This window comes from Pistacia vera, unplaced genomic scaffold (assembly GCF_008641045.1).
Source record: "Pistacia vera cultivar Batoury unplaced genomic scaffold, PisVer_v2 Contig136, whole genome shotgun sequence".
Classification (NCBI taxonomy): Eukaryota; Viridiplantae; Streptophyta; class Magnoliopsida; order Sapindales; family Anacardiaceae; genus Pistacia; species Pistacia vera.
In genome coordinates this window covers 1,331,641-1,351,602 of record NW_022195423.1, presented here as the reverse complement: position 1 = coordinate 1,351,602, position 19,962 = coordinate 1,331,641, and the positions used below count along the sequence as shown (strand labels likewise).

Genomic DNA, 19,962 nt, shown 5'->3' with positions numbered 1-19,962 from the left:
GAGACAACCCATTTGAATTCAACAGCTTATATAGCGAAATAACTTCATATAATGCTTTTTCTTAGCTAGTGCACTAAACAGAGTAGTGAATGATGAAATTGGAGAAAGGGGTTTCGAATTAATCATGGTAATAAAAAAATACAATGCTTCATTCAGAGTAAAGCTACCTGATCGACAATTTTCTTCGAGGAATTTAGCAAGTGAGGATCGTTCAAGGGGTTTTTGAAAGATAACGAACTTCATTTTTGGAGCTTGAAGATGTGAGGTTTGGTAAGTGAGCTAACAAAATAAAACATTAACTTTCGAAGATGGTTTTTGAGAGATTGAAGACGAACGAATGGGGATCTGAATCTCAAAGCCATGTAAAATTGAAGAGTGTTTTTGTGGGTCGTTTTTTTCCGAAGTAGGTCATTGCAAAAGGCAAATGCATTAAAGAGAAATGTTTTGACAAATTTCACAAACAACCTTTAAGGTTTTCAAAATTGCAAACTTATGTCAATTATCAATCTTTCCTATTCAAACCACCTTTATGATTTCGAAAATTGTTCCACTTAAAGGTTAAAAATGTAAATCCACCTTAGGTTTTTTTCGGTTTGAGGTGATTTTCTTGATTTAAACAAATCATGCTATTGAACTTTGTATTAACTTACAATGATATATAAATTTTTTTTTTCTATTTGTTCTACAAACAAAATATATTATACATTTTATTACGTTCTAAATGAAAGATATGCTTTACATCTTTTATTTAAATGTACATTCACAGATAAATATTGATTGCAATCTCTTTATTAGAAGCAGCTTCTTTTTTTCTCCTGTACCATGATTAGAAGCTTTGCATTCAAGAAATGATGAGCTTTCCACAATTGAAATCACCCTCTTCTTCAATAACCCAGCTAGAAAAAAAATTTTCTCTCTGACGAAGTTCACTATCACCCTCACTTTGTTGTATCAAAACCACCCACATAAGCCGTGCTGATAGCTCAAAACTTCTCCATCTCCTCTCTTTTGCATATCTTTTCAATCCCATTTCAATCTTCTTAAATTTCTCCTCATCTTCACCGGTTCTCTCTTTTAGTCTATCCACTTGTTTTTTCAGCTAAGGCTTCAGCAATACACCTCTAAAACAACACCGTCTTCCAAAGATGACAGCCACCTTGGCCAATGTCTGGTGTCATTGGATGGAGGGCATCTCCAGCTACACAAACACCACCTTTGCTAATATTTCCCCACAGCACTTCCCATGGCTGTCTGTATCTTAGTGGTTTTTGCAACGATACTGTCTTTGGAGTGTCTTGTACAACAGCCTTTAATTGATCAGGTACATGACCATTACTCAGCACAAATTGCTTCATCTTTGCTGGGTTGTCCTCTAGCTCACCATCTACAAGTAATGAAATTTCAGGAATGAAAAATGTGAGGAAATGCTAACTTAATGCAGTTCTGAATTTCAAAAAAACTTTTCATTGAAAAAGGTTTAAGGATGGCATGATTGTTTATACCAAATCTACAGTCCTTCCATTTTATTGTAGGCTTAATGTCCTAATATTATCAGGTAATTTTCATTAGGCCATCTAAACACAATGCTTTATTTGAAATGAAGGGATCATTAATTGCCTTGGCTGGAGGAGTCCAATGAGAAACCAATAAACAGTCTGATCATCACAAGGGTGGAAACACATCGAATGCCTTTCCCGAAAACGCAGGATTTGGGCTCAAAGCCATGACTGCCCTTGTAATCAGCACAGCCTCTCATGCCAGATCTTCCTGAAAACACTGGCTTCTTGAAGCCAAGCCTTTCACCACCACTGAGTTTCACTCCCACACCCAATTCCACCTTTCATTCACAAGCCAATACAATTATAAAGTTAATGATGAGAATCAACTAACAGAATTCTATAAAATTTAGGCTAGTAGCACAGAGACTTAACCACGCTTTTGAGATTTATGAATGCATTCATGAGATGATTAGGCCACAATACAACTATTTCCTAACAATTACACTATTGAGTTTTCTATATTTGAAAACACAAGGAGTTAACTCAATTTTACCTTAGTCTTTAGGATAGTTCCATCAGCTAGATGCACCAGCTAAAGCAGCCTGATTCCTCAATAGAAACCACCTTCGGAGTACCTAATGGTGCCACTTGGTAGTTCTGTTTCAAGTGCTTCCAACAATAACTTCCTTTTCACACATCTGCTTCATGATCTCCACTAAACATCATATATATCCCTCCATTGTCAATACCTACCCACAGAGAGGAGAGAGAGAGCATAAATCTTAATATTCATAATACTTTTTCCTTTGGTCTTTTGATTTCTCTGAAGGGGCTTCCCCTGGTATTGTAAGGCAACTGCTATCCTGCTCAGATGATCTTCAGGTGAACATTTTCAAGCAAACATATATATTTCTTAGCAAATCTCAATTGTTTCTACAATAATTATTGTTAGCTATATAGAAATATGTGAGAAATTATTAAACCAGCAAAATGTTCTATTATTAAAGAAGTACTACTGCCACACCAAGATCCAAATATAGAAACTGCCATAATGGTGACTTATTATTTCGTCCCAGCTGGAGGAATTGGCTTATATTTTAAGAAGAATGCAATTTTCAAACTATTCTGCTTCTTCATAAGAATAAATCATCATAGCTTACTTACTTTACTTATATTACAAACATTAAAAACCAAAATCTCAAAAAGAAATGTTACAAGGGAATTATACATTAATGAAGAATGAAGAGAACAACGTTACAAATATTTAAAACCACTAAATTCGAAATTTTGATGAGATCAAAGCACGAAAACGTATTTTTTGTTTTCTAGTAAAATAAGTTCATCACATAAGAAACAATTTTTTTTTTTTGTAGTGATATTTACCATAGTATACATGCATTTAGCAGTATTAGTAAGCAGGGTGAGGTATAATAATTAAGATACCTTTCAATGATTTCATGCTGTTGGCGAGGAGAGTCAGCAATCCCAACAGCATCCAAAGCCTTCCAAGCATTAGTCCATAATAAAATTGCAGATCCTGAGACCTTCAAACTCTCTGATGATTCCATACTAAGCTCCTGATCCCCAGCCTGCAATAAAGAACTTGTCAAATATATACAGAGATATTCATTTACCTATATAAACTGCACACTTGTACTGGTACTTACCTGTGAAGTCCTAAGATGTAGTGAGGCCTGCAATTCCAGCTCCCACAATCACAATATCTTCAACCACTTCCGTCATCTTCAAAGACTAATTGAGAAGCAAGAGGATTGTGTAAATATGAGTCTTGAACACTGGAAAGAAGGACATAAAAAAGGGACTTTGATATTATATATATATATATATATATATATATATATATATATATATATATATATATATATATATATATGAAGCCAAACAAGAAAAGTAAAGTAGAATGGTGACGAGAGGATGATGATGAGTCGTGACAAGTTTGGTATAGTGTTTGATGGTGACAATGGATATTTTATACGTATACTCTTATGTAAATGGTTATATTGTTCTGTTACCATGCAAGCAAATTATTTCACTAAGTAGTTGATTATTTAATTTGGACAGGTTTATTTTTTTTTATAACCGAGGTTCTTGCACCCACCTTAATTAATTCATAGCTTTCATTAAACATTCTCCAAATCTAATAAACAAGTAATTACAAATATATAAATGACCACTTTATAAGATTCGAATACAAGACATTATGACTTCATGTGATCGTTGAAAGGAAGATGTTGTTTAAATTTGAAGTTCTTAATATTCAATAACACCTCCCAAAGGATCTTCAACAATGAAGGAATCAAAGGGAATTATAATCTGAAAGTTTTAAGGTATTACCAAGTGTTTCAAATTTATGTGGAATGAGTTTCTTGTTCAATTTTTAATGCAAATGAGTTGTGAAAAACTTAATTAAAACACATCAAACAAGCAAAGAACGCGCTCATTTTTACATGGTTCAGCATCAAGCCTACATCCATGGGACCGCGTCCGAGAAGCAAATTCACTATGAAATACTTATGAGTTCAAATACAAAGCAAATAACCAAAGTTGTAAAACACTCATGTTTTCTACACAACAAAGATATCTTCTTTGGTTGAACTTGAAGTCCTCACAGCAAGCTTCACGAACATAGCAACATCATGTTGAAGAGAGCTCCTCTCAGATTCAACAATGAAGACAGGACAGCAGCTTACACATAAGCTCTCTGTCACAGTGGAACAACATCCAAAGATCTCACACAGGACAAGTGAAAAAGGTAATTCTAAGCCTACCAAAGCTAGTAAGAAACCTTAACCAAAATGAGAACCTCAGAGAATATTTAGAGAGGAAAACAAATGTGATCATATTCCTTGAAAAAAAGCCAAAAATGAGTGATATAAAGAGATCAGTGCATCAAGGGTTGGGGGACAAAAAAGTTAATATTAACTTTTGTGTTTTTCTTTTTGCACAAGAAATTTGGGACCACAGACAAAAGCAATATTCATTTTCTCACACAGCAATAAAAAGTGGACAAGGTGTAAAAGAACAAAACAGAATATCAATAAGGAATAATATTGTCCAAAATGTAAAACAAGTGCGTGAAGTGGATTAAGGGAATATCTGCCAGAAGCATTGTGAGCACACATATGCTAAAGTGCTCACACTTGTGAAAGTGTTAAACTTTAGCAAGTGTGCCCACAATGGCAGAAGGAAAAAATAGTGCAAGACTCAAAACAGGATCATAAGGTGACAAAAACACTAACAATCTCCCCCTTGTCACTTATGATCAAATCACAATTCTTAGACAGCAAAAGAAAAACATTTTTCAAGATAAGATTGGAAAAAATTTAAGAACAAACCTACTCCCGCTCATTAATAAACTCCCCCTAAGCAAAACATAAGTCAAGAAAGAATTTACCAAGATTTCCAAATGAGGCAGATCAACATGACATTCAAGAGAATCTGCACAGCAAGGGAGGGATGCAATAAAACATAACTCATGTAGAGAATCAACTGAACATTAGCAACATAGCATAAAAAGAAGCAACCAAAAAAAAAAAAATTCACAAGAAACATCCATAAAGGTTCTATAGAGTTCTGCATTAAAAAAAAAAAAAAAAAAAAAAAAAAAAACACTTGTGTGTGATCACATAGAAATTAACAACAGTGATCACAATAAAAGATAGTCAATAGAAAAACAAAAGACACACAGTATAAAACAATTCAAAAAATAAAGTATTGTCGTCCGGGTCTTCTTGGTCTTGGCCAACACAACAATCAATAGCGTCTCCCCTCTTTGATCAAAGTGATCAACTTTTGATCTAGAAGATCTTCTGGTAGAGGGCTTCCTACCAACAGATTTAACACAAGTCTTGACAGTTACAGGAGCTGAAGGAGGATCACACTACAAAAGTGGACATGGAGCAAGGTTTCCACATCATGAGCATTTTCTTCAGTTTGAGAGACAATAAAGGGTCCACATCTCAGATTCTTTCTCCCTATTGGAGGAATCAATTTTAGGAACAGGCATAGAAGCAGAGGTTCCTTTTGCCCTTTCCTCACTGCAATTCCATAATCAGGTTCATCCACAGCGTCTTCTTCATTAATTTCTAGAATGTCTTCAGGAATGACTGGATTTGGATCCTAGGGACAAATTTGCGTCGACAAGTTTGCATTCAGATCAGTTTGAGCCTCAACAGAACAAGGTATCAGGGCATCCTTGGAACCACTTGAAGAACGTTTACTCAGAAGCTCAGCCCTGGTTTCTTTAAGAGCAATTTCAAGGGAGTCAACACGAGCCCGCAAGGTGGTGGTGATAAGAATCCATTTTCTAATCAAGAGCCTACAACAACTCAACAATTTGGATTTCCAAGCACTGGGTTTTATAGGAGGTGCTTAGAGGATGAAGGTATTTTGTGAGATGATCAACCACCACTAAGATAGTTCTACCTGATGTGCTTTTGGAAGGCCGATTATGAAGTCCTTTGAAATATCTTCCCAGACTTTAGATAGGATAGGCATTGTAGTAGTCTGGCAGGTTGTGTGGGCCTCATATTTATTTTGTTGGCAGGTTGGGCAAGCTTCACAAATGCTTGAATGTCTTGTTTCATCCCTTCCCAATAAACAATAGTGTTAGTCTTTTGTAGGTCCCAAAAAAACTAGAGTGACCCCCTAAAGGAGAGGAATGAAATTCCCGTAGAATTTGCGAACTTGTGAACTAGACTTAGGTAGACCAAATGATCATCATAGTAAATTTGATGGCCGACTAACCTGAAATGTGGATGATTGTGAGGATCCGTGATTAAATCTTGGTAGATCTCTTCAACTTGACATCTTGTCAAATAGGCTCTTCCTACTCATCTTTTTTGGCAAAATAGCATATGGATAGGCATTGTACTCCGTTGTTTCATCTCGTCTAGACAAGGCATCTGCTGCTTTGTTTTCTAACCCTGGTTTATACTGTATTTCATAATCCAAACCAGCAACTTGATAATCAATTTCTATTGTTCTTCCCCTTACAACCTCTGCTCATTCAAACAGTGTAAGCTGCGTTGATCAGTCCTAATGATGAAGTGCCTACCCAATAAATAGTGTCACCACATTGGATAGCTAAAACGATGGCCATCAATTCTCTTTCATAGACTGGCCTTACCTGAGATTGTGTAGAGAGTCCTTGACTAAGAATGCTAGCGGTCTACCCTCTTGCATTAGAACATCTCTGATTCCCTACCTCGATGTGTCTGTCTCAATGATACTGTCTTAAAGAAATTGAGCATGCTAAGATAGGTACCATTTTCATGACTCGTTAGTTCCTCAAATGCTTTCTAAGATGATTCTGTCCACATGAAGGCATCCTTGCAGAAAGATTGGTCAAGGGTGATGCAATCTTGCCATACCCATTTACAAACTTTCTATAATACCCAATCAAACCCAGAAAACCACGAAGCGCCTTGACATCTTTTGGAATTGGCCATTTAAAATGCAGTCTACATTGGTGGCTTGGCAATATTTGGCGTCACATGGAAAACATAACCCCTTCTTCCTTTTCCTTGGATCTTACTTTCTATCATCTTCTTAGAGGGTAGTCTCACCGAAAATGCTTGGCTAGAAGTTGAAAAAGGATGACAGTTAGGGCTGAGTTGGGTTTCATTTTTGGTTTGACTGGTGTTGGGTAGTTTTGGAGATGTGATCAGGTTGATTTGACTGGGTTGGGCTTGGTTTAGCGTCGGCAGGTCGAGTTAGGTATATGATTAAGCTCATGGCCCAACTTTGGAGTGGCCCATTACTCTGTCGGCCTGGCCCATGCCTAGCCTCTTCAATAGCCTGATTCCTCTCTTTCCACTCTTCGGCTAGTTTGTCACTTGGGTCAGTGAATTGGGCTAGGTTAGGAAATTAGGTTGCTGGATTTTGATTTCAGCTCGAATCTCTGGTTTAACCCATTCAAGAACGTTGCTTTCAAGACTTCCTCTCTTTCCCTTGATGTCACATGACAACCTTCTCAACCAGCGGCGATTAAAGGTGGAAAAGTAACCCGCCCGGCCCGCCCGGCCCGACCCGGCCCGCGGCGGGTTACATGTTTTGGCGGGCTGGCTAATACCGCCCGCCAACAAAGGCGGGCCGGGTTAGGCCCGTCATTTGGGAAAGTGGCTGGCCCAGCCCGGGCCGCCAGCCCTAACCTGCCGGGTTGGCACGGTCCGGGTCGGGTTAGCCCGATTTTTTTTTTTTTGTGTTTTTTTTTTTTTTTAATTTATCTTTTCAAATAAATAATTATAAATATAATTGTTTTTAGTTAACTTTTCAAATATCAATAATTCAATTCAATTCAATTTTTTTTTTGTTAAACTTTCAAATATTAATTCAATTTTAATACAATAAATTGTAATATAAGAAAAATTAGACTTATTCATTTATCAAAAATAAAATAAGAAATTACAACAATTATTGCCTCGTTAAAAACCTCACAAGAAAACCCAATGAGAGAAAAACTTGGTAAAGAAAAAGAGTGCATAATTGACAATTATTTACAAATTACATTTTACAAAACAACTAAATTGGGGTGGTTCACTAGGACCTCCCTCATTTGTATCATCTATATTACAAAATTGAATATTCTACTAAAGCTTGTCGATAACCTCGTATTGATCTTGATGGCGCGATCGTTCCCAATCTCGAGACATGTGAGGACTTCATCATTTTTGGAGGCAGTTTTAGTCCTCCTTTCTTTAAAATCCTTCCACTTGCACTAATGTTTGTTCGGATGAGACGGTTGAGACAGGACAGCGAAAACATCCAAGGCAAGTCTTGATAATACCGAAAAATACATTTTCTGGCTCTCCAATACTCTAAGAGATCAAAGTGACCTGTTGAAAACATTTCGGGGGTTGCCAATATTGTTGAAGTTCATTACTCTGCGACTCCAGGAGGACACATATTAGTTGTTGTTGTTGTTGTGGTGGTGGTGCGTCTGAAGAGGGGCTGTGCTTCGGACTCGGGTCCTCTTCGCCTATTCAGTGCATTCCAAGAGAATAAGTCTTCATTTGTTTCTTCTGCTACAGCTTCTCTGATTTTCGCCTCTTTGCGACTGCGGTTCCCATACCTGTTTTCATATTGGAAATACTTCGAAAGACTATTTTTTTACCTCTCCTATTTGATTGATATATGATTCGTTTTGTAAATTTTCACTCTTAATTGTCAAGACCTTTTCTAAACGCTAATTTAATTCTAGGATCAAATATACGCCCTAAACAATAAGAAAAGGAACGGGTCTCCAATATTTCAAAAAAAAATTTTCCATTGCCTTTATTGTGCATGTAAATTTCATCATCTTTGTTTTTTGTAAATAACTCGGAAATTTTTATAATTGCATGTATTACCAATGGACTATAGGATAATACACACCAGAAAGTTGTAAATGGGCTTGGTAAAACATTTGAGAAAGAATGAAATACTTTAGCTATCTTCTAATCATTTTCTACCAAATGATGAGGACCTCTATATTTGCTACAAATAACTAATTATATTAGCATAAGGTAAACTGATCAAGCATTAAATAATCGCTATTCCATCTACCAGGCATATCTAATGCAAAAGTTCTAGGAGACATATTTGATTTTATACAAGCTTCTTGAATTCGCATTTCTTTTTATTACTACTAGTAATCCAAGCTAAAGATTCCCTAATTCTATCAATATTTTTTTAATTGTTTTCATACCACTTTTCACAATTAAATTAATAACATGACATCACAACGTTGGTGAAAAAACTTCAAATTTTATATAAAAGATATTATTTTGAAAAAATTCTATAGCTTTACTATTAGAACTTGCATTATCTAAAGTTAAACTTATCACTTTATCATATATCATAATCTTCTAAAACTTCAATATTTTATTATAGATTTTCTAAACCACTATGATCCACATCCATTAATCTAAATCCATAAGATTTATTTAATTTAATTCATTATCAAAATAATGACTAGTCACACAATATAATCTTGTTTAGCTCTACCACTCCAAATATCAGCAGTTAAAGCCACACTATATGACAAGTATGAAATTTATTTTTTAATTCTAATTTCATTTTTTTAAACATTTTATTAAATTATTTCTAGTTGCAGTTTTAGAATAACTTTTAATCCTGGAAAAAATGAATTTGAACAAATCTTTCAAATTTATCTTCTGCCATATTATAGGTTGATCAGATGCAACAATATTAAAGCTAACTGTTCCCTAATACATCGAATTATAACGCCAAGTAGTACCCATTTGTTATTGAGTTTGATTGCTTTCTCTATTTCCATGTTGATTAATATGTTTATTACATGCCTTTTTAAAGTACTAGTCCATTACCTGAATCAGCTTTATAAACAATTTGCACAATATTTGCATCTTGCTTTCTTGACTTGAACGCCATTTTCTCTGTCTCGTAAAACTTGTCGAAATGCGCCCAACGTCTGATGTGTGTCTGTTTTTCGCTTTCGACGGCAGTTGATGACCCGCCTCATCTTGAGATGAAGTTGGACGGACGACTTCTAGAACCACCGGGCGCTTTGAATCGACGACATATTTTGAGGTGTATCGGATTCTGAGACTGGATTGGGACAGCGAGACTATTTGAATCTCCTGCATTCATAGTAAAATCAGCGGACTAGGACTAGGATAATAGTTTTCTTCCTCATTGAAATTGATGGAGAGAAATATTATCCATTGTAGACTTGTAGTTGTGAAAGTGTGAAATAAAAAGAGAGATTTGGAATATGGAATTTGGAATATGAATGTGAAAATTGCAAAACCTAATAAAAATTAAAATAAGAGCAAATTGATAACAAAATATTAGAGAAAAATGAATAATTGAGACTTGAGAGTTAGAGAATAGAGAATATGAGAAATGAGAGAATTTGAGTTGTGAGAAAAATTAGAGTTTATGTCCAATTTATAGAAAAAATGGGAAAGAAAATGACGAAAAAGACCCCTCCACGGCTATAAAACGGCTAGATTTCAAGGGTAAAAGTGTAATTGAAAAAAATAAAAATATTTACAATTTTTTTTTTTTTTTTTTGGGCCAACCTGGCGGGTTGGCCGTTGGCACTGCCACACCGCGGTTGGCAATAGCCACCCGCCAGCAACCCCCCGGTTGCGGGCCTCTTGCAAAGAGGACAATAGCAACCTGGCGGGCCGCCGGTGTACCATTGTGTAACCCGCGCCCGCCCGAGGTTGCTGGCGGTTTGAGCCCTCTTTTTTACGGGCCGGGTTAGGGTTAGCCCGCCTAACCCGGCCCATTTTTTCCACCTTTAGCGGCGATACTCCGCACTGTCCCACTCTGCTTCATATCCATCAATAACTCCAGCAGCCTCACCTCTTGGTTCCACTAAATCGCTGAACAGAGAGACCTTAACTTCGCTAGGTCGTCAATGCCATTCCGTGTCTCCATCCATTGATACTAGTGGAGGGCTTCCCCTTCCATGCATAATGCCATTGCCAACACCCTTTGTTCTCGTTGATCTGGTTAATGGCAAAATAATGTCCCCCCTAGAAGATCCAACCACGCGGTTCTTCACTGGAAAGGATGGGCAAATCCAGTTTTCGACCACCCCATTGACGCGTTTCCAACCTTTTCTGTTATGGTTCCATCCGTCTCTGCCATGCTTTCCAATATCCCGATGAAACTCTGTGCCCTCCACCGTCCTTGTGAAGCTCCTGCTTAGCACGACCTCCACTGTCGGTTCCTCTTGGCCTCCAGTTTCTTCATGACGCTCCTATTCATTTTGGCCTTCCCTGCCTCAGCTCGAATTCCCAGCTAGTTTCTTCTACGTTCTTCTTCATCGTTTTTTTGCGCATCCATTGTACATATCCATCAATATTTCTCTCATCGAATTTTCTTTCTCTAACACTTTAGCGACATCTTTCTCAACATTGTCCATCCTGCTTTCCATCCTTGTACCAACCATACCCCGTAATCGCCAAGCTTTGATACTAGTTTGATGAAAACCAACCTCCTAGACTCACGTTTAAACAATAGACAATATGCACAACACAATAATCAACCATAGAGTATTCACCAAGCAAAAATGGAAATTGTATTAAGGAAAAAGACTATAATAACAGAAAATGAAATAAGAATAGGTACACACTGATCTTCGAGGTCAGTTCTCCTTTACAAATTCCCCACTAATTTCCCATACCCCCACTATTCTTCTGCTCTCTTGTTATTCTCCCTCAAGATTCCCTTCTCTAACAAACTTTAACAATTTCATCACGCTTGTGCCAAATTGCCATCTGTTACCCTTCATTGTGCTATTTTGCTTCCTCGCACCTGTCACGCCTTCCCTTTCCCTTTTTGTCCCTTTCTTGTTATAGCATTTGGTTACTAGTGTCCACCAAATCTCATTATATTTTAACTTGTCCTCCAGGGCATGTCACCTGCAAAGCAGGCTTTTGACGAAGCTATTGCGGAATTGGATACATTGAGTGAGGAATCTTACAAAGACAGCACATTGATTATGCAGCTATTAAGAGTTTGTGACTTTAACATTCCAGAGGATGGAGGTAACTCGTTCTTTTCTCCAAGAGAAATTTCCAACACTTTTACCTCTTGATAGATACGTCGGGACTTTTGCATTAAAATTAGTTTATTTACTATCATTCTTCTCTAAGCCCAATATCACCATATTTCAATAGTCAAATAATGTTGAATTTCTCAATTCAAAATTTATAATTTAAGCACATTAGTGATCATGTACAGTCAACTTTTTGGAAGTTGATTGGATACTATCCTGGAATTTTTCTTAGGTCTACTTGTTGATATCATAGCATTTTCCTTTTGTAGTTTATATGGGATAGATCCCACTTTTGAAAAATTAAGTTGTTGGATATGATGTCACGTTTTAGCATTTGTATCTGGCAATTACAGTGAACATATTCTTTCAAGTGGTTTGCCTGAAGTACAGCGTTCTCTAGTGCTCATGAGCTGATACGTGATTGGTATCACTGAATGGTTCATAATGTTTTAGGTATGGTTGGATATCTGGAATATTGGGCCAGTGATATTCAAATGCTACTTGAATGTTAGTGTTTTCGAATTGATTTCTTCTAAATCTTTATCCTTGTGCTCCGTCTCGTATATTTGATTTCATTACCAGAATTATCTGCAAAGGTAATATGCCCTTGATGACTGTGTTCTTTCAAATTCTTGTCCATTTGCATTATATGCTCTATCTCGTATATTCCAATCATTTTCTCATTAATGAGGTATCTTCTTTTACCGGATTTTCACTATGCTTGGATTTGCTTATCTTTGTTTTTCTTTTATACAAATTTTTAGTTAGTGATTCCATTGTTTCTTGATTGTTCAAATAATGGAAAAGGCCTGAAAGATGGACATCTCTCAATCTGGTGAAGGCCAGAGTAAAACAAACAACAGGTTTTTTCTTATCCAGCCACACTGTGCAAGCTGTGTGGGTTATTTTACATTTTGATGGGACAACGAAGTGTGGTTTCATTTATTTCATTTGCAGCTCTTTGTGTCCTTGGTGAACCACTAGTGACTTGGTACCTATAGCATGATGGCAAAGAGTTGTAATGCCTCCATAACTCTCAATGTTCTTGCTTAGTTTTCAAAGAGACAACATTCAAGTGCACTAGTCCATTTCTGTTACGTGCGTTTTGAGAATATCATACTGAATATTGAAACACGTATCTATACCTGCCCTTAGCATGAGCATAATGTTGCTTTAGGCTTGTAGTGGAGAATAATTTTGTTATGTTTGTTTGTAAAGATATGAATCAAATGCAATCTAATGATAAAAATTATTATTCAATTTTATTATTATTATTTATTATTTTTTATTTTTGGTTAAGACTTGAAAATAAAAGCAAGTCCTTGATAGTTCGAAAACTGTCAAGGATTTACAGTTTTTTGAACTGTCAAGACCCTTCCTTGACAGGTGCTTTCCTTGACAATTAATACCGGTCTAGAATCACGTTTTTCTTGTAGTGGTATAACACCTCTCCAAGCCAGTCACGAACTCTCTCTGCCATCAACAACCGACACTAAACACATCATGTTTCAAATGTCTATGACCATTACAGAATATTTGTTGGAGTTGTCGACTACTTCAGCATTAATGGGTTATGTAAACGCATTCGAGGGTCCTGTTAGGATTTCTTAAGTTATTAATTCCTTATTGGATGGGCTAAGAAATAGGAATCATTGTAAAACTAGGTTTTGTCACTTAAACCTGCATATAACTATTTTTTCTCTTTATGAGTGTGATAGTAAATCATAGGGCAATTCATTCATTGTACCAACTGCTGAAAACTAGTACAATGCATGCATAATAACAATATAAAAAATTGGGCCCAAAACTTCTTTTCATTATAATATCATAGTCTTTTATACACAAAGAGTACTGTTTTACAAAAATTCGTTTTAAAGACAAAACAGGGGAAACAGTGTAGCTATTTCTCTTCGTCTTGCCGACGCCCCTCCGACTGCATCATCACTAGATCCTGCATCCACAAAGGAAAATAACGGTGAGCACAAAATAATGCTCAATAAGGAAAACCCTCTATCTGTCTGTCCCCGTATGTATAACTCTTATTCTTTCCTTATACTTTTCTGATTCTAATCTCTGTTTCTATACATCATGGCCTCATCTTCCCGGAGGTACGGCGATGGCGTTCACACAGCACCTCTCACTCTCCATGGCTATCGGGTGGAATTCACACGTACCACCCTTCTTAGTGACTATTGAATGGGGATCACAAAGCACCTACCGGTTTTCTTAACTATCGGGTGGAGACCACCTAGCACCTACCCGCTTCTCATGACTTTTGGGTAACGATCACCAAGCATAACCCGTCTCTATCCTCTGTCGGGTGATGCTCACAAAGCATCAACCCCTTCTACTAAATGTCGATGATGATCACAAGCATCAACCTACTTATCTAATAACAAACCAGGTGGTGTCACAAAGCACCATCCGTTTCTTTTACTTATCGGGTGACGATCACAAAGCATCAACCCCATCTCTAATGGCTATTCGGTGATGATCACAAGCATCACCCGATTCCCACAACTGTCGGGTGATGATCACAAAGCATCAACCCCATCTCTAATGCTATTCGGTGATGATCACAAAGCATCAACCCGATTCCCACAACTGTCGGGTGATGATCACAAAGCATCAACCCAACTATACTACTCTTCATTCACTCTATTCTAACATTTTCATTCTCTCTACCTTAGAGTAGTTGTACCCACCAAGCTCTCTACTCATGGGGTGATTGTATAACAAAGTTTCCTACTCTTTCTAGGTCTCTTTTCAATGCATATAATAATGCATATGGATGGTTCATCTCCACCATGCCTTATGAAACCAACATGCAATGTTGCAAGAATTAAGGTTCACTAATCATACTCAAACCTCTATTAGGCATTTCATCAAACAACTCAAGTGCCACTATAAAACTCTATTAAGCAATGATTCTAAAACTTTTTCTCATCATCCAAAATGGGGAGAAACCCCTTCACATAACCATAAAACCTGTCAAATAACACTTCCAAAAAGGGTCCACAATACCCCTTCAATCCATCTCAAATACCTTTCCAACCAACAACTCATTTCTCATATTTGCAAGGTGTAAACATTCACAAGGCATGGAAATCTCTATTTAAACCTCCATACATGGCAATATCACATGTATATCACATACATCCATCATTTCTATCAAAACCCTAATCAAGAAAATTCTTAAATCTCAACTTGGTTAGGATTTACTTACTTGTTATGGAGAGACTTCACCAACTCTTCCTTTCACTTGTTTTGCTTGACTTTTTCTCTACTCTTAACCAAAAGAACAAAACCCTCAAACTTCAATATAAACTAAACTCACAAATCACACACTTAAGTAGGAATCCTTACCTTAGGAAGCTTAGGTGATTTTTCTACCCCAAATCACTTCAAAAACCCCTTAAGAACTCTTTGATCAAAGAAGAAAAGTTGAGAGGAGCAAGGATGAGAGTTGCGTTTTTTGAGAAGAATAAGGGGGTTTGCTTACTCTTAATTCCTTTTTAATGAAATTTATACCAAAGCATTCCCTTTTGCCCTTACTCTCTTTGGGAATTCCATCTATATCCTTTGATTCATTACAAACTCACCCCCATATCAACATATTCCCATGAAAAATCCTTACATTAACTCCCCACTTTTCCTGCTAATTAGGGGTAGATGGTCAAATAGCTCTTAGGGAAGAAAATATCTAAAACTTAACAACATTTAAAACGGCCTGTCGCCGCGGCTAAACTGTCCGCAGCTTCCCCGTGGCTTCACACCTCTCGCCGCGGCGGAAGCTGAATACTAAACTCTTCTTTTCAACCAATTTCAGGGCAAGCATTCACACAACACTCAATCAAACAATATATCCAAAAACAACCTCAAATAAGAGCGAAAGAAGAAGCAACCAATACGTACCTCAATGGGGCGTTACTTCATTGTAAATGAGAAAATAGAGAAAATATTGTATAATATGGACTCCTAAACGTCAGCCTATATTGGGTGAATCAGGTAAATCGCACGTGTTATTTTCCCTATGTTTATTATCTGTGATTTGCTATTATTGTTTTTTTTCTCGCTGCTGTCTCTATTTCGTTCATATTTTGTGGTTTATGATGATTTATACCCAGCAACTAGATGGATATTTCGGTGATACAGTCAGGCCAAAAATGACTAACTATGCAAATAAATTTATGATTCAAACAAAGAAGTATTGTGTTGAGATTAATTAGTGTATTGGCTACTGTGGCTGTAAAAATCATAGTCAAAAAATAGTAAATTGTTAGGATTAATTCCAGTTGGATAGGTGAATCACTGCATAGATCATAACATATTGATTTTAAAACTAAATATATTTGGTTTTGAATTTAGGCTTAGGTACAACAAAGGAAACAAACTCGACATGAGATTCATTGTTCTTGAGTTCAAAATCAAATCTTTATGAACACATTATTGCCATTCATTGCAGATTTCAAATCTTGATCCAACAGGTCACCAGTGTTGTTCATTTTTTTTGTCTTACTATACTCTATTTTATTGTATAAAAGAGTAATAACTTAATTTATTAGTAGGTAATAATAACGTATATAAGTTTTTCTTTTGGTGCATTTGGATCCAGAGCATATAAGATAATGGGTAATCTTTGTTTTTTTACAAATTCCGATGTTTGGTTTGCAAGTAATAAAATATTACGAGAATCTTTTATTGCAAATAGTGTTTATTGTTCGTAATGTGGGGGGGTAATCCGTACCCTCCCATACGCCTGGGATTAAAACATACCAAGTATCTGATTTTTATACTTATTTGCCCTTATTAAATACATATTTCAAAATAAAGGGGCCCAAATGTCAACCAAATAAACAATTACCCAAGCTCCCTACATTTGAGAAATTAGCTAAACACCCCTGTTATAAAAAGTTTAAAAATTAAAAAATACCCCAACCACCCAAGACGACCGCGCGACCACCGACGTCAATCCACCGTAATGGCGCACAACTACCATTACTCTTTGTATTCTATACAAGTGTAATAACTTAATTTAATTAGTAGGGAATAACAATGTATATAAGTTTATTTAAACGCTTATTTGTTCAATGTATTCATGATTATACCTTAATTTTTTATGGTGTTTGTCACCATTGAACTTCCTCGCTTATTTCATTTCAATGGTTAATCATTAAATCAAAATAAATTCTACTAGTCATAAGCTAACAGAGGGCATTTATTTTTGCTGTCATCGACTAAACTGTCAAAACCGGAAACTGGTATCAATGCTGATGTTTTAAAACCCAACCCATGGTGAAATCCAACAGAGTTGCTAGGTCCCAGTTGACCGGTTTAACCAGTTTGATTGTGTCGGTCAAACCAGTTAACAAAAACTTTTGAAATTCAGTCAAATACACCCCTAAAAATTACAGTTATGTCCTTATATTTTTGAAATTTTAGCAATACATCCAAATACAAATCGGGGGCCGGCAATTGGTTACAATGGCGACACCCCAATGCAACGCTAATCTTCCTTAAGCTCATTCCCTTGAAAATCCACCCAAGATCTAGTCGATATCGGTTTGTATTCGACCAGATCTTTACGCTACTGACATCGACATTCTAGCCAATCTCACCAACGTCGGCGTCGACAGGCCCCCCATCACCCCGAAAATACTCCCTTCTTCCTCTCAACCAAAACCCACCTCACCCCCACTTGGTTAACCTCGCAATTGCCGGTAAAATCCAATTGTTGCCACTGCCATTATAAATTCCTGAACATTAACTGCACAGAACAAGACACATGATTCAAAATCAATGGCAATAACCTTCCCTTGCTTCTCAAAACCCCACAAATCCCAATGGCAACAGTTACTCAACAGTCCCGAAATTAACCCACACCCTTCTTTCAACTCCTCATTCTTCTCAATCACATCACCTCACCAAATCAACCATCACTTCGGTCTCAGACGTTCGAAATAAAATTTGTTCGTTCAACACACAAAACCAGTCCCTTCAATTGTGACACACCCAACAAGTACTGTAAAAGTTTCCCCTTTTCAATCCAATACCAGCTCATCCAAATCCAACCTCAAGTTCACATTTGGGGACTTTCTTAAACGACCCAGTTGGGGAATGAGTGAGTGGTCTTCATAGAGTCGTCCAATAGCCATTAAGATCTCTGCAAAGGGCATCGGGCCATTGTTTAGTGAAGCCAAGAGGACCGCCCGAGGATGCAGAATTTGGTCCAGGTGTGCCATTTTTTGAGGTGTGAGAGAGGGGTTGAGGGGTTGGTAGCAAAAAAAGATTGGGGTTCTGGTTTTAGAGAAGATTATGAAAGAAATGGGTTTATGCAAGTTGGTCAACGGTGACTTGTGCTACCGACGCAGTCGTTTTAGCAACAGGTGGAAAAGTCAAAGATTGAAGATGCAAAGTCCCAGCTTAGTTTGGTGTCGAATGAGATTGAAAAGGGACTTAGATTTTTTTATTTTAGGCTTCACTTTAAGCCAGTTTTGGCACAAACAGTGGACTAGTGGTTCGCTACAATAACCCCGGTCAACCGCGGTCATACCAAGTTAACTGCAATTCCCGTTTTCCTCTCACCTTAACTTACCCGACTCAACACCACTTATTTTTAACACTTTTGGCGACAAATCCCTTGATATACTACACAAAGCCACTACGTGGTAACAATTAAACCATGTAGCTAAATGACACAAGAAAATATCTTATATTCAGAAGATTCCTGCTTTCATTTACGTCCTTGTTTTCCGGATTACAATACCAGTAACACCATTGAATACAACTTTTTAACAAGAATTCCCGTAATAGGCATCACAACCATACAAACGTGAAAGTTTAAAGGCAAACCAACAATAGAAGAAAATAAAAAATACTGATAAATCTCACGCACCAAAAATGATGCAAAATGTTTTGATTCACACTGACCCGGTACTGTAGCCAATACTGACTGACCCTGTACATGTATTTTTGCTGCATGCTTAATTGTGACAAGGACATGTAGTAGGGCCATCAATGCAATAACCAACAAGCTCAACAACATTTTCTTTTTAAGTCTTGATATCATAGAAACCTGTAAATCATGACGGACACATATTTATTGCAACGCAATAGAATGAACTGAAGATAATGCACAATAAAGCCAAACCTGTGCTAGCAATTCCAGGTCTGGTTGCTTACTGAATCTAATTCGTGATGCTGCAGACTGCCCACTTCTCAGAACATCTTCTAAGCACTTTAAACTCTAAATAAACTCAGATTAAGATAGATTAATTTCTCAATTACCCTGTTTTAACATGCCCCCCCATCTGATATCACTAATTTTATCATTTTTTTAAATTTAAATCAGTAAAAAAACAAAAAAAAAAAAGAGGGTAATTTAACCTAAAAATATTGAAACGCAGAATATATTGTTACACATTGCTACAACTTAAACCTGAATTCAATTATCACACCAACATAACATATGTTATACGACCAGATTTCTGGCAATTTGAAATCCCACATCGACCAAATCTCCATTAAAAATCGTTACCAGCATTGCATATGTAACACCAGATCATATTTTTCTGACTGCAATGTTGTCATTTTAACTGTTCCAACAGGTAGATCCCATTGACCGCCCCTGTTGGCATCCATATTCTTTAAGATATTATAGTGAAAACCTCTCTAATGCTCTTTTGCTTTAATCTTCATCACTATCGCTGAAAGAGCACATGCTCGTGCATAACTACATTAGAACACACCTGGGAAATTCTAGTTCTTATCAGATTTGAACTAAAAAAAGAATATATATTGAGAACAGACATAACATGGAACCTATAAATAAATCAAGATTTATTAGGCCTAGATAATTGAGAATATCAATGAATGAAGTTAATCAGTTGCAACATACCATTGTCCAGT

The 19,962-nt window shown here is 36.7% G+C and overlaps 1 protein-coding gene across 1 annotated transcript; it reads right to left on the bottom strand.

The window, feature by feature from the left end:
* Positions 1–908: 908 nt before the first annotated feature.
* On the bottom strand, positions 909–3,303 carry LOC116122638 (monooxygenase 3-like). Its single transcript, XM_031408462.1, has 6 exons — positions 3,183–3,303; positions 2,943–3,088; positions 2,135–2,197; positions 2,003–2,015; positions 1,667–1,837; positions 909–1,427 (listed from the first exon to the last, which is right to left on the bottom strand). The coding sequence occupies exons 1-6, from the start codon at positions 3,240–3,242 to the stop codon at positions 1,122–1,124; spliced, it is 759 nt and encodes a 252-aa protein (XP_031264322.1). The 5' UTR covers positions 3,243–3,303; the 3' UTR covers positions 909–1,121.
* Between the last annotated feature and the right edge of the window lie 16,659 nt (positions 3,304–19,962).

Coding starts and splice junctions, on each gene's coding strand:
- LOC116122638 (XM_031408462.1), bottom strand. CDS start 3,242: ATGACGGAAGTGGTTGAAGATATTGTGATTGTGGGAGCTGGAATTGCA. Junction 3,089..3,182: donor GAATTGCAGGCCTCACTACA/TCTTAGGACTTC, acceptor TCTTTATTGCAG/GCTGGGGATCAGGAGCTTAG. Junction 2,198..2,942: donor CAGCATGAAATCATTGAAAG/GTATCTTAATTA, acceptor ATCATGAAGCAG/ATGTGTGAAAAGGAAGTTAT.